This window comes from Anolis sagrei, chromosome 2 (assembly GCF_037176765.1).
Source record: "Anolis sagrei isolate rAnoSag1 chromosome 2, rAnoSag1.mat, whole genome shotgun sequence".
Classification (NCBI taxonomy): domain Eukaryota; kingdom Metazoa; phylum Chordata; class Lepidosauria; order Squamata; family Dactyloidae; genus Anolis; species Anolis sagrei.
In genome coordinates, this window is record NC_090022.1 from 98,016,438 (window position 1) to 98,031,199 (window position 14,762).

The following is a 14,762-nucleotide window of genomic DNA, read 5'->3' on the forward strand; positions in this document are numbered from 1 at the left end:
AAACACAACAACCCAGTGATTCTGGCCATGAAAGCCTTTGACAATACATTGATTAAAACTTATTATCAGAGGTTTTTCTTGGTAAGATATATGCAAATAAGTTTTGCCAGTTCTGCTTTCTCAGAATCTGGGAAAGCATGACTGGCTCAGGGTCACCTGATGGGTTTCCATGTCTGTGCAGGGATTTGTACTTTGGTCTCCTGGAGTCTTTGTCCAACTATCAGACCAGTATACTATACTGGCTATTATCTTTAGGATATCTCTTCATCTCTTTTTAGCATTGCTGAGTATTCTTTTTCTAGTTCAATGGTGCCTGCAATAAAGCCTGAAGTGGTTGCAATACACTTTGCACAACAGACAGTACAAGAAAGAAAAGCAAGCGTGTGAGCTTCAACCAGAAGTTTGACACTGAAAATGACTTGCCAATAATCCCAAGAATTACATAGAGGCACCCACACTGCTTCAGGTCTGCAGAGTCCAACATGACATGGCAAAATCATATGCCTGTTTCACTGAGCAACACACTTTCTACAATCAACATGTATTCAGATTCTAGCAAAATCAGGTCTCATTTGCCAGTGACAGGGAAAATATAGCTCCCTTTTTGAAACAAATTCCCTAAACACCAGTTCATGTTTAGGTATAATTCAAACTACTGGTAAATGATCATATAACTTAGCTCCAGAGTATTTGAAAGATTATATTTTCCCTTATAAGCCTGCCCGAGTTTTCTGATCCTCAGGCATGGGATTTTTCTTGATCCCATTACCAACAGAGGCATATGTATTTGGCCTGGGAGAGAGCCTTCTTGGTGGCTTGTAGTGAAAGTGTATCTTGCCTTTTGATGAGAACCGATGATGTACCAGCTAAATAAACAGTCATCCCACTGGTCAGGAGAGGAGTAAATTAAAGGGGAGGGAATGCATAGACATCTTTAAGATCAGACAAACATGCATGAAAACCACTAGGTCTGGGAGTTTTTTGTTTTTGTGTTTTTACATCTTCAGTGGACCATAGAAAATCCTTCATTTTTCAATTTATTTGAGTGGAATACTGTCTAAGACCAGCATGAGGCATTCTGGTGATGTTCTTGGCATACCTGTTTTAAGAAAATTGTCATTGGTCCTATTATTATTCCTGTTGTGGCTTTTTAAGTGATTGGCATAATCTCATTTGTATGCCTGCTTCAGCAGCCTGTCACACATCTGTAGCATATAATGAAAGGCAGCTATTAATATTTCTTCCACTCATGCTCCCCAATGGCACCTGTCTTTTAAATTACACCTTGCTATTCCAGCCCCCACTCTCTGCAATATTGTTCCTGCAAGCAAAATCCAACGACTTGTCAACCAAGCTGGAATGTATCATCTTGCATGAACATCCAGTTAAACTAAATTGTCATCAGGTTTCTGTCTAAGGAAGTAGAGGCCTGACTGATCAGTAAAAATGGCACCCAAGTGTCCAGAAAAAAATCAATTTAAAAAGGAGGGCCATTTAAATGGCACAAAATAAGAGAATACAAAAGCCTCTAAAATCGCTTGTCTTCAGTTACAATTTTAAACCTTATTATAAATACACGATAGCGACTGTAGCCAAAGGGTTTTGGCAGATAAATCCTTAGCCATAAAATACCCTTTTCTGCCATGGAGATCATGGAAGAATGTCCTTTCCAAAGGATTCTTTCTCCCTTTTGTGTGTTGTGTTGCTTTCCCCATGTTTTTGCACCAGGATTCAGTCTCTCAACCTCACTCTTTCCTTCTCTTTCCTCCCCTGCTTCCCACTCTTTTTTCTTTCTTCCACAAAGCATGTGTCATTGTTCTATACCTTTTGTCCTTCTTTCTTTCTCCTTCAACCATCCTGCACTGCTCTGTTGGTACAAAACAAAATAATCAGCAGACTTCAGCAAGACATGCTTCAACGAAACATTACCAGGACTGCAGGCTAAACTGCAGAGGCATAACACATTACATTTTTTGTTGAAAGCAATGGAGTGTCAGGAACAGGGCAAATTTAAACTACAGCATTATTGAATGAGCAAAGCAAGATACAGTTATGGGGGGGGGGGGGGGGAGTATTTAGTCAGATACCAATTGTACAAGTTCTCCCACTTAAAAAGATGAGAGCACCTGTAACTGACATGAGAGACAACATGAGAAAGCATATCCAGAAAATCACATTGTCTGATTTTTAACGAATTTATTTGCAAATTATGGTGGAAAATAAGTATTTGGTCACCTACAAACAAGCAAGATTTCTAGGTCTCAGAGACCTGTAACTTCTTCCTTAAGAGGTTTCTCTGTCCTCCACTCATTACCTGTAGTAATGACACCTATTTGAACTTGTTCTCAATATAAAAGACACCTGTCCACAACCTCAAGCAGTCACACTTCAAACTCCACGATCATGAAGGACACCAGAAACAAAATTGTTGCCCTGTATCAGACTGGGAAGACTGAATCTGCAATAGGCAAGCAGCTTGGTGTGAAGAAATCAACTGTGGGATCAATAATTAGAAAATGGAAGAGATACAAGACCACTGATAATCTCCCTCAATCTGGGGCTCCACAAGATCTCACCTGTGGGGTCAAAATGATCACAAGAACAGTGAGCAAAAATCCCAGAACCACACGGGGAAAGCTAGTGAATGACCTGCAGAGAGCTGGGACTAACGTAACCAAGGCTACCATGAGTAACACACTATGCCGCCAGGGACTCAGATCCTGCAGTGCCAGATGTGTCTCCCTGCTTAAGCCAGTACTTGTTCGGGGTCAACTGAGGTTTGCTAGAGAGCATTGGATGATCCAGAAGAGTATTGGGAGAATGTCATATGGTCAGATGAAACCAAAGTAGATCTGTTTGGCAGAAACACAACTCATTGTGTTTGTAGGAGAAAGAATGCTGAGTTGCATCCAAAGAACACCATACCTACTGTGAAGCATGGGGGTGGCAATATCATGCTTTGGGGCTGTTTCTCTGCAAAGGGATCACGGTGACTGATCCGTATACATGAAATAATGAATGGCGCCATGTATTGTGAGATTTTGAGGGCAAACCTCCTGCCATCAGCAAGGGCACTGAAGATGAAATGTGGCTGCGTCTTTCAGCATGACAATGATCCCAAGCACACTGCCAGGGCAACCAAGGAAGGAGTGGCTTCATCAGAAGCATTTCAAGGTCCTGGAGTGGCCTAGCCAGTCTCCAGATCTCAACCCTATAGAAAACCTTTGGATGGAGTTGAAAGTCTGTGTTACCCACAACAGCCCCAAAACTCTTGAGGAGATCTGCATGGAGGAATGGGTCAACATACCAGCAACAGTGTGTACCAAGCTTGTGAAGACTTACAGAAAATGCTTGACCTCTGTCATTGCCAATAAAGGATATATAACAAAGTATTGAGATGAACTTCCGTTATGGACCAAATACTTATTTTCCACCATAATTTGCAAATAAATTCATTAAAAATCAGACAATGTTATTTTCTGGATGTGTTTTCTCATGTTGTCTTTCATATTTGAGGTCTACCTATGATGTCAATTACAGGCCTCTCTCATCTTTTTAAGTGGGAGAACTAAAAAAGTGGGAGAATTTGTACAAGTGCTATCTGACTAAATACTCCCCCCCCCCCCCCCCGGATCCTTTTATTTTATTTGCATGCCAAACTGAGACCTTGTGATGCAGGGCAGGGAAGGGCAGACATATTTAAAGAAAGGTTTAATTAAAAATACACTTTGACATGGAGTATTAACTTGAAATGTTACATAAGCTGTTTCCTTGCAACATTTACTCCAACATAGCATTAGCAGCCATTTGAAAATGGAGTATTGCCTCATTATCACTTTTGAAACTTTCCCCCCCTGCTTTAAACAAAAAACAAGTGTCAAACACTTCTAGATGAGAGGATATCATTGGCCTATATACACTGACAGAGCTCTATGGTACATGAGGAGATTTGGTATGCTCATGAATTATAGAGAACTGTTTCTTTTCAGTAGAATTTCACACACAACTTTTCCAGAGCTGCTGCCAAAGGGAAGGCCAAACTAAGAAGGAAATCCTTTCCATATACTATGTGGGTACAACTCAATAACAACTGCCCCTTTCCCAGCATTTCACCACATTTCCCACTTTCACATTTGTATGACAATAGCCATCCTACAGTTATGTGGTATTTTCAAGTACAGTTGGTAGAATCATGAAAGGTTCACTCAACAGATCTGAATTCTTGTATAGCTGCACACAAGAGTACACAATGTTTCACACTGCATTTCACAACAATAGGACCCAGCTGGACAGAACTAACAGTGTTATTCTTTCTCATCCAGATGTCATCACACTGTCTCATTCTCATATTCAGCAGTGTACCAGACTGTGTGAGAAGAAGAAGCTCTCCTGCTATAAGTAATACACAAAAATGGAAGCGTAATCTTTGCCTATCATCACCCTAGCAGGATCTTGGTTTGGAGCACTGTGTAGAAGAGTTTATGTTTTAAATAACTGAGCTATGCTTTCATAAAATTCCAGTCATACCTGAAATGAATAGTACATGGCCAATCCAAAGACAATTTTATGATGTGGCTATTTTTTAACCACCAGCACAATTTTGTGAGAAAACACTTGTCAAGATGTCAGCATTCTTCCATCAGGGTGATTAATATTTTACCCATTTCATAGTCTCTTCAACTTTCTGAATTATTTAGATAGACTGAGTCAGTAGTGTTTTGAAATATAAAGCAAAAACACTACTGACTCCCTCTATCTAGGTAAGAGAGTCTATTAAAATGCCCCTTATTCTCAAGTTCTTGCATTTCTTGTTTCAAACTTTTAATAGTACAAATGTGCTTGGCTTCCGAGGACTACTTCCTAGCCAGTAAAGAGAAGAAATAAATCATAAACTAGGAAGAATCATGTCAAGAAAAATCAGACATTCACAGGATAAGACTCACTTATGAATAAGCATTTGTCTGCAGGCTAAAGGTGGATGTAGGACCAGGACAAGCACAAATGTAAACATATGCTTTAGAACACAACAAACCAACCATTCATGAGGTGCAAACTTGAGGTTCAGCAAGCTTGTTCTTCTCAAGAGAGGCCTCTTCTGATTGGATGATAACTCCATCAAGATTCACAAAGCAAAGGATACTAAAACTTTGATTGGTTATTTCAAAGTTCCATAAGTTTATCCTCAAATCATCTGCTGACATGTAGGTCTCATAGTCACTATTCACAGATATGGAGTTGATGTGATATGTGTGTGCATTTGCAAATACTCTCCTGGGAGTTGCCTCCACCATTAAATCCATGGGCCTTAGCACAGGTACCTAGAAAAGACAAAAAGAAAAGCACTTAGTCAATCAAGACACAACCTACTATAAAATCCATCATATAAAAAGATATCACCCAATTTATTGAACTGCAATATTTGACTTCTAAACTCCAGGTACAGCTCTCAGATTCCATTTTAAAGGGGTGATGTGCTGTTTAGGTTCATTTACTAAAAGGTCTTATTGCATTTAGTCTTTCTCATAATCATCATAGTAAATGGCACAAAATAACTCAGCTCTTGCACTTGAATTTTTGCTCTATTCCTAAACATGCAAAGAATAAAAGTCATTTATCAAGTAATGTATAAAGCCCAGACACCCTCAGCCTTATCTCCCATTAATTTTCATTTCGGCTGAGTCTCTTCTGCACATTACACTTATTTGTGTTCTCAATTCTGAAATAAGAAGGCTATTTCACAAGAGGATTGGTGTAGAGACAGTGAGTGGACACTTTTGAACAAGTCTCCCTTTGGGCTTCCAGATGCATACCCTTTCCTTCCCAAATATAGTTTTACAATCAGCTAAATCAATCACAATGTCGAGAGTGTATTACAAAAGTTTGTGCATAATATTTAGACAACTGATTTGTCTTCAGTATGAAAGGAAATCACAAAGTATAAAATCATGTATTACTGGTGGACATATGGCATTACCAGAAGGATTTTCTAGCATGGAGACAAAATAAAAGCAGAACAGCAGGAAAGCCGGAAAAATTGCTTTTAGCATTGTAATAGTGATGTGAAGATCTCTTACATTTATTTTATTTTATTTTGTATCTTGACATTCCTTAAAAGTTCAATGCAGTTAACAAAATCCATATTTTTTTTAAAAAAAATCATTAAACATCCATGGTTTTTTTTAAAAGAAAAATATTAAATATTAAAAAGATGAAGATCCACCCAGAGGAAAAGTGTTCCTGCCATACATCCAGGGAACCACTGACCGCATAGGGAAGCTGATGAGGAAACACAACATACAAACAATCTACAAACCCACCAAGAAAATCCAACAAATGCTACGTTCAGCAAAAGACAAGAGGGATCCTCTCACCTCTGCAGGAGTCTACCGCATACCATGCAGCTGTGGACAAGTCTACATAGGGACCACCAAACGCAGCATTGCCCAAACACGAATGAGAGAACATGAAAGGCACTGCAGACTACTTCAACCAGAGAAGTCAGCCATAGCAGAGCACTTGATGAACCAGCCTGGACACACATATTATTTGAGAACACAGAAATGCTGGACCACACCAACAACCACCATGTCAGACTACACAGAGAAGCCATTGAAATCCACAAGCATGTGGACAATTTCAACAGAAAGGAAGAGACCATGAAAATGAACAAAATCTGGCTAACAGTATTAAAAAATTCTAAAATTACAACAGCAAAACAGCAGAGAGGAAACAACCAGGCACATCTTAACACCTCTCAACAATTTTTCCCCCAGGCTCAGCCAGGCCTTCAAATGCTAATGAAGGTGATCAGCTGAAACATTCACACCTAGCTCCAGCAGAGAAGAGCTCTTTGCCCCACCCCAGCCATTCCACAGATATATAAACCCATTGTCCTAATTCCAACAGACCTCACAACCTCTGAGGATGCTTGCTATAGATGCAGGCAAAAAGTCAGGAGAAATGCCTCTAGAACATGGCCCTATAGCCCGAAAAAACCCACAAGAACCTAAGAAAAATATTGTTTGTCTGTGACTTTGGTGGAATGTGGTACAAAGAAGTCATGATGAAGTTAAGTTCTTACGTTAGCCTTGACTAAAACAATAGTCTGATATTGCCTTCTTGAAAGGTTTTTCTTATCATTTTTGCAAACCATATTTTAGTGACAATATTCATTCCAATCCATTATTCTCTTCAATTGTATTTTTTTCTATAAATGGCTGTTGTGTATTGTTTTTATTATAAAAAAGAATATTATCTAAGAATCAATACTAAATTGTCTGCCTTTGGACTTTGGAATAACTAGGTTAACTCGTTTTTTTAATTGATTTTGTTTATTTCTGTTTGTGAAGTTTTTACTTCTTAATTTATTACAGTTTTATTGTATTATGCTTACTCAAACATCATACTGGATCAGATCACTGATACACACAGCCCTCAGTGCAATTACTCTGGAACTTTCAAAGTTCTTGGGCACTGATTTTCTCAGTCTTATAAATCAAGATCCTTTTGAATGGCAACACAAAGCATCAACATGTTTGTTTGTGATCTTGTCACCAAGAACTTCCATCTACCTTGTCTACCAGTTGGAAATGAGTTATCCAAAGTGCTACATCATTGCAGGGATTACTTTGTGATTTTCAAACTACTAATGGTGATTTTCAAACTACTTCTAAGTATAGCCAGCCCTCTACATCTATGGATTCTGCATCTATGAATTCCACAATCTATGGCATGAAAATATTTCCTTAAAAATCCAAAAAGCAAACTGTGATTACCACTTTACTATGCCATTATGCTTAACCATTGGTGGATTTTGGTATCCATGTTGGTCTTGGAACCAAATTCCAGCAGGTACTGAGGGCCTTCTGCGTAAGGAAAGGTTAGTGCAAACACAAAATCCCTGAAAGAAACAGAAAAGGCTACAGACCTTTACCCGTGCAAATTAATTTTGGATCAGAGAATATTTCTAAATATTATTAGAAGATTTTGGAGGAATCTAATTTAAGTACGGATTCTATCTGCCTATCACCAGGCTTCAATTCATCTAACAAAATAAAAGAAGGGGAGCAGAACTGGGGAGAGGTGGGCAACATACTAAAAAACATGGCATGTTTCCCCTTCTTAAACATAATATAGTAAGATATCAATCAATGAAGAGATATGTTCACAGTCCAATGCCCGTAGACATGAACCGCAGTGTAAATAATTGCTTCAGGTACGTAACACCACAAGGCCACTTAATATAACAGAAAGGTGTCAGCCAATGGTGGCCAAAGCCTGCAAAGTATTTCCTCCAGCGACCTCATTACTGTGTCTGTATACTACCCAGGGAGATTTCCCATGGCTATGGAGGTGGGGACTGGTCTATGACAGCCAGGACCAAGTGACACTAGAACATAAGATCTGCCAGTTCAGAGTCTGAGATTAATGTGATGAGCCTGCTTTCTAATTCATCCTGACATATTCAATGATGCTTCATTTGCTGTTGAAGGACTTGGCACAGTCACCTAGGGACATGGCCTAGCATTTTGGCCAGAGACTACAGGGACCAAGCGTTATTCAGTCTGTCAGAAACATGAAGGTTTTCCAAAGGTAAAAGGTTCAACAGCCATACAAGATTCTGCTGAAAACAAAGAAACAAACATAATTAGTCCTACCCATGGGAGAAAAGCGGGACATAAATAAATAAATAAATAAATAATGAGATGTAAGATTTCACTCAGCTCTGTGAAGTTATGTAGTAAAAGCACAGAGATCAGAAGAAATTTGTTACCAAATTTTGTGTGTGTGTGCCTTTAAGTCATTTCTTACTTAAGGCTACCCTAAGGTGAACCTACCACATGGTTTTCTGGACATGACTTGTTCATAGGGGTTTGCCATTGCCATTGCCATTGCCAGGCTGAGTATGACCCAAGGTCAGCCAGTGGCTCGCTGCAATCAACTAATTGCTAGTAATTTGTTCTTTCCTCCCCAGTACTCATATTTGCATGTTTTCCATTACAAAAAGAATGTACATGCTCTGAAAGAATTAAAATGGTGCAACAATTCAGCAAAACCAGCAGGTTGTTATGAGCAGGTATGCCTGTGGCGTTGTTGGCCCTTGTGTGAGAAGAGCCGAGCCTGCTAGGTGAGAGAAGCTGAGGCCTGTGTGTGAGAGAAGCCCAATGTGTGAGCAGAGAAGCTGAGAGCTAAGAGCAAAGAATGAAGGAGTTGCTGTGGTCAGTTAAGCTGGTGATGTATGGATTGTTTGTAGATGAAATCATAAACGAAAGAAGATAGAAGAAAGATAAATCCTTGAATTAACTATGTGAAGATATGGCATTGCATTTATGTCTAGTTAAGTTTAATGAACTTTATTTGTGTTGGATGAAACCTTATTTTGTAAATACTGCAATAGTGTTATTTTTTGTTACAAGAAAAAGCCTCCAGAGGAAGTGAAAAACTGATCTGTGTGTTTTTGTTCTTTTGGTCACCTTTTGGCTACTGCTGCTGGGTTACGCTGCTGCAGGTAGAGTATACTACAATTCTTATGGGGAGGGTTTTTGTTTGTAAGTCATCTTGTCCAATAAAAAGTGATATAAATGGAGATAAACACTAGTTGTGATAGAAAATATCTTCTTCTGCAAACTGTGGGATATTTGTATATTGAACATACAAAGATGCACAAGGTGATGTAATCATGTGCACACATATGATCTATGTAATATACAGGGCCTTCTCCCAGGCAGATCCTTTTCAAATGTTAAAGCAAGTATTTAATTGATAAAACAATGGATACTCTGTAAATGTAAGGATTAGTTTCTTGATTAATCATAACAACAAAAAATAAAAGTGCTAAGAAACAGATAAAAAATCACATTTTAGTTTCCTAGTTTTTCTAGTCTTAAATGTCTTTTATCTCATGTTTGTTTCTGTTAAAGTCATTTGAAATTCAAGTACATTTTAACAAAAATAGTGTGTGTGTGTGTGTAATATGAAGTACATGGATTTTTGCAAGAACTTTTAGTAATTTTTTCCACCAATATATTTATTCCTCTTACTAAGGACTAGATGTGAGATTTTGTATATGTCTTCCAAAAAGTAAGGCCAAAAAGCAGAATACAAATATTGGGAGACCGAATGGTAATTAATTATCCTGTGACTAGTGTCTTCATAGCATATGCCAGTTGTGATTTTTAGTCACTTACTAGGAATCAACAGTAAATATAAATGCAAAGCAAGGAAATGAAAGGGGGGGGGGGGGTAGAGACCATGAAAAAGTATAATTAAGTGGCACAATTTTTTTGAGTCATGTTGAGTCATACATGATTTAATCACCTGTTGGCAGGTAGCCAAAATAATGGTGACCACTTAAAGATGTGTATCTGATTGGTGGCCTGTCAGTTCATTTCCAGCTGAATGACAGGTGACCTTGAGCAAATTGACTATTTACAAATCTTGCCCATTTAGCTGAGGACAAAAAAAATTATCCTGGCAGTTTTTTCATTGGATGGAAATATGTAATCAACCTAGATGTGAACCCCATAAATAAGAGAAGACACCTCAGTCTCTGATCATGCCACCCCCAAATACTTCTTAGATTTGGATGGGTGAGAATATGATTTGGATGGGTAAGTTTTATATGCCATTGTAACACATAAGAGTTAAACACAGTAATCTACAATGATAGAATTCAACTCTCTATACTTTTAGTTATCATATTTACGCTTGTTCATACATACAAATTCCTGTTACCAGATTTAGACAACATATAACAGAGGCCCACAGAACATATTCTGTAGAAAATCTGGATTCAAGTAGGAGGAGAGAAGCATGAAAACTGGAGGAATGAACACCAGGAAGTTAAGATATGCAGATGATATTACACTATTTGTAGAATCATTACAGATTAACTACATAACTTGAAATGGATAATAATATTTTCTATACTATGGTTCAGTCATCCATCAAAACCGATACTGTAGTTGAGCAATCAGAAGAACATTGCAACTTAGAATAAACAAGATAAGCTCCTAAGTATTGTTGTAAAAGTTGGACAATGAAGGAAGCTAGCAGGATGGGAGTCAACTCATTGGTAATGTGTTGGATGAGAGGTCTATAGATATCTTTGGCTACCAAAAAGACAGTAAGGTTGAGCGCAAATCAAGCCTTAACTCTCTCTAGGAACCATAATAAGCAAACCTGACATCCTATGTTGTGAATCATTAGAAAAGACTGCCAGCCCCCAGCCTCCTGCCCCCATTTACCTGCAAAACTTAGTTGAGGAGCCTGGATGCAGGCTCAGGCCCTTTGTCAAAAGCTACTGGTGCGTCATTGTAACGTTTGCTTTATAAAACAAGACAGTCTGTCCATTTCTGCCATTTCTAAAATATTTATAATCCAATTTTCTTTTGAGGATAGTTGTTTATTTTTCCATTTTTGAGCATAAAGTAGTCTTGCTGCTCCAATCATATAATGTAGTATCTTGAAATTCATGTTGTTTGTTTGTTCATTTGGAAGTCACAGTAGAAATAGTCAGATAGCAAGATCTCTTGCAAGAAATGTCATGCCCATCATGAAATATTATTTTGCTTGACGTAGGGACTGCCTCAATTAATCCTCTGAAACCTCCATTTTCAGATACTTTAAAAATGTTCCAGTTGAACTCTCCTCCTTCCATTCCCTCTCTTTCCCTCAGGTTGCTTGATTTGTATAAACTGAGTTCAAAGAGCAAAAGTAAAATACTGCTTTTTCCTTCCAGTTGGCTCTGGAAAAAGGAAACGGATGCAACCCCTACTAACTTGTGTGTTCTCCCTTAAAAATAACTTGTGGGTCAACTTGTGATGCTGACCCCACATTGATATTGCATTGCCACATGTGTCCTAGTTTTTGCCTGCAAAATGTTGGAAGGTGCAATGTTTTCTGTTCAATGCACTCAGATCTTTCAGCCCCCTTTCACTCATTTACTTTTTTTTAGTGGAGAAAGCATATGAAGCAGCTTTGCGATCCATAGTATTTCCATCTCTCCAGTGAAAGTCACAACTCAAATGGGTGTTTATGGCATATCTGTTAAAAATTTCTTAGCATACAGCTTTTATCATTAGTCTACTTAAGCCAACCATCAGTTACTAGTACTGTCATGACAATCTTAACCAATACAGACAACTCCTTAAATACATTCCTCATTCAATTACCAGAGTAACCTAGGGGCTCTAACTGGTATTCTATATGCCCATTATTAAAGGGTAATTCAGTGTAACAAGCCAAATCTAGAATCTACATAAGCTGTCAAGTAAAATAAACCAACTAACAAATTATATTAATTTGTGTTTTCAGGAGGGGCAAAATGTCAATCACTTTTCATGTTTAAATGTGTGTGAGTGTGTGCATAGATATATTGTCTTCCTTCTCCAAGGTGACAAAAATAACACAATATAAAGACAAAGGATGTTTTTTTGTGTGTGCAAATGGCTTGCAGAGGATAATTGCATGGTTCTAATTCATAGGCTGCTTTTGTTTTTTCCCTTTTGTTCAATGAAGATTTATCTCTATCCAAATGCAATGCAGCATGAACTCTCTTTTGCACTGCATTTTGTTTAGTGTTTTAAATAATTTTAAATATGTTTAACTGATTTTATTGCACACTGCCCTGAAATTCCATGATAAAATGATAAAACCGGAAGATCTCATTGCAGATCCATTATTAACTCAATAAAGGAAGCCATAGCCCCAGGTCTGCAACACCTGAGCAGGTGTTTGAGGAGCAGGGATCTTGAGGGCCTCTCATTCAATAGGTTACCATAAGTCAAAGACAACTTCACAGCACATAAAAATAACAAAATAAATATTTAAATGAACAAACAAATATAAAGTTAAAGAAAGACAGTGATAGCAAGATTCAGTCCAGTAACTGCTGCTATTTTATCACCTTTCTTCATTTGGGGGGCTATGTATATTAGCAGCATTCAACACCATTTACTTTCTGCAATGGGGGGGGGGGGGGTGTCATTCTATCCCCAAAGCTTTCTAACATTTACATGAAACAGGTGGGAGAGATCAATCAGAGGCATGGGGTGGGATGCTATCAGTATGCTGATGACACCCAGATATATTTCTCCATGACTTCAAAAACCACTGTAGCTAAGGACAGTGTCTCCTCTGAATGAATGTCTGGAGGAGGTAATGAGCTGGATGAATAAAGACAAATTAAAATTGAATCCAGACAAAACAGAGGTGCTTGTTATTAAGGGTCCTAATCTGGGAATGGAAGTATTTCGACCAGTTCTGGATGGGGTTACTTTCCCCTTGAAAGACTGTATTCACAGCTTGGGAGAACCCCTGGATCCATCTTTTTCAATGTCAGCCCAGGTAGATGTGATGGTCAGAAGTGCTTACTACTAGCTTTTCTTCTTTCTAGAATTAGAAGTCCTAATGACGGTGGTGCATTCACTGGTAATCTCAAGTCTGGATTTCTACAATGCACTGTACATTAGACTACATTTGTACCATGTTTGGAAATTTCAATTAGTTCAAATCATGGCAGTCAGATTGGTTACGATAACATCTAGGAGTAAGCATATCACACCAATGCTAAAGTCACTCCCTGGTTGACTATTAGTTTCTAGGCAAAGTATAAAGTGTTGGTTTTGACCTTTAAAGCCTTCATGGTACCAAATGCAGATGTTACATCTATCCCATTCCATATAAATAAAATAAAGTGTGTTTGTCTGTTATCACATCACATGAAAAATGCTGAATGAATTTACACTACATTTAGAGATGTGTACACTGTGGTATGGTTATCTAAGCATTGGATTATAACTCTGGAGACCAGGATTCAAAACCTATGGAAATCTACTGGGTGGCAAGCACATTTTCTCCACTTCAGAAGCAAAAAAAGGCAACCCCGCTCTGAACAAATCTTGTTGAGAAAATCTCTGCATAGGATTGCCTTAGGTTCACCATAAGTCAGGGAAAGACTTGAAAGCACACAAAGACAAACATGACATTAATTTTGAGATGACTTGGAGGACATCTCAATTATTGGAATTTCAACGTATTTTAAGGGTTTGTTTGACATGACATGTCTTAAAATATAGACAATTTGGAATGAATAAAATTCACTTTCAGGAGAACCTGAAGGAGTACCACAATTATTATTTTCATTTCAAAGTAGCCTGACACATCATTTGAAAAGTTTTAAATGAAGCTAAAACACCTTTTTGAAGTTTTGCTTTAAGAATGTGGTAAATAGATCTTATGACTGGTTGTCTCCACATCATGGATAATCGGATGGATTCTCACAAAATTTGAAGGGGTTGATTAGAATGGTCTGATGTGAGATTTAGACTGTACGTATTTCTTACTTTGGGAGATCTAGGAGGCATTTCAACTATTTTTTCATTCATATAGAATACTATGTTTTGTGGCTAACTGGGGAAAAATAATTCTCTTGAGATTGATGTGCAACGTAAGAAATGTCTGAATACCTAAGAGGTAGGCATTCATCATCCTGACCAGTTGAAACTAAACAGTCACTAACAACAGTTAAAGATTCAACGTAAAGATGAGCAGTCCTGCTAGCATGAGAATTAAAGCACAAAAGGTAGAAATTTTGAAAGTTGCTTCAAGAATCTTCCTGTTCATGAGTTTTCAAACCACCTAGTTTTATGTGCTGTCATTTGCAATTAACTCCTACACTTATTTTTAGAGGCAGTGACAGGCGAGAGAGCACATATTTTAACAATGCAGGAGTAGATGCACAGATCGATCTGCATGCCACC

At 38.1% G+C, this 14,762-nt stretch overlaps 1 protein-coding gene across 5 annotated transcripts in view; it reads right to left on the reverse strand.

Moving 5' to 3' along the window:
• PPP2R2B (protein phosphatase 2 regulatory subunit Bbeta) overlaps positions 1 to 14,762 on the reverse strand; it is a 313,461-nt gene that overhangs the window by 37,139 nt on the left and 261,560 nt on the right. For all 5 annotated transcript variants that reach the window (XM_060765140.2, XM_060765141.2, XM_060765138.2 and 2 more), the window contains one exon: positions 5,141 to 5,318. In XM_060765140.2, coding sequence (XP_060621123.2) covers positions 5,141 to 5,318 — 178 coding nt within the window. The remainder of the gene's footprint in view (positions 1 to 5,140; positions 5,319 to 14,762) is intronic.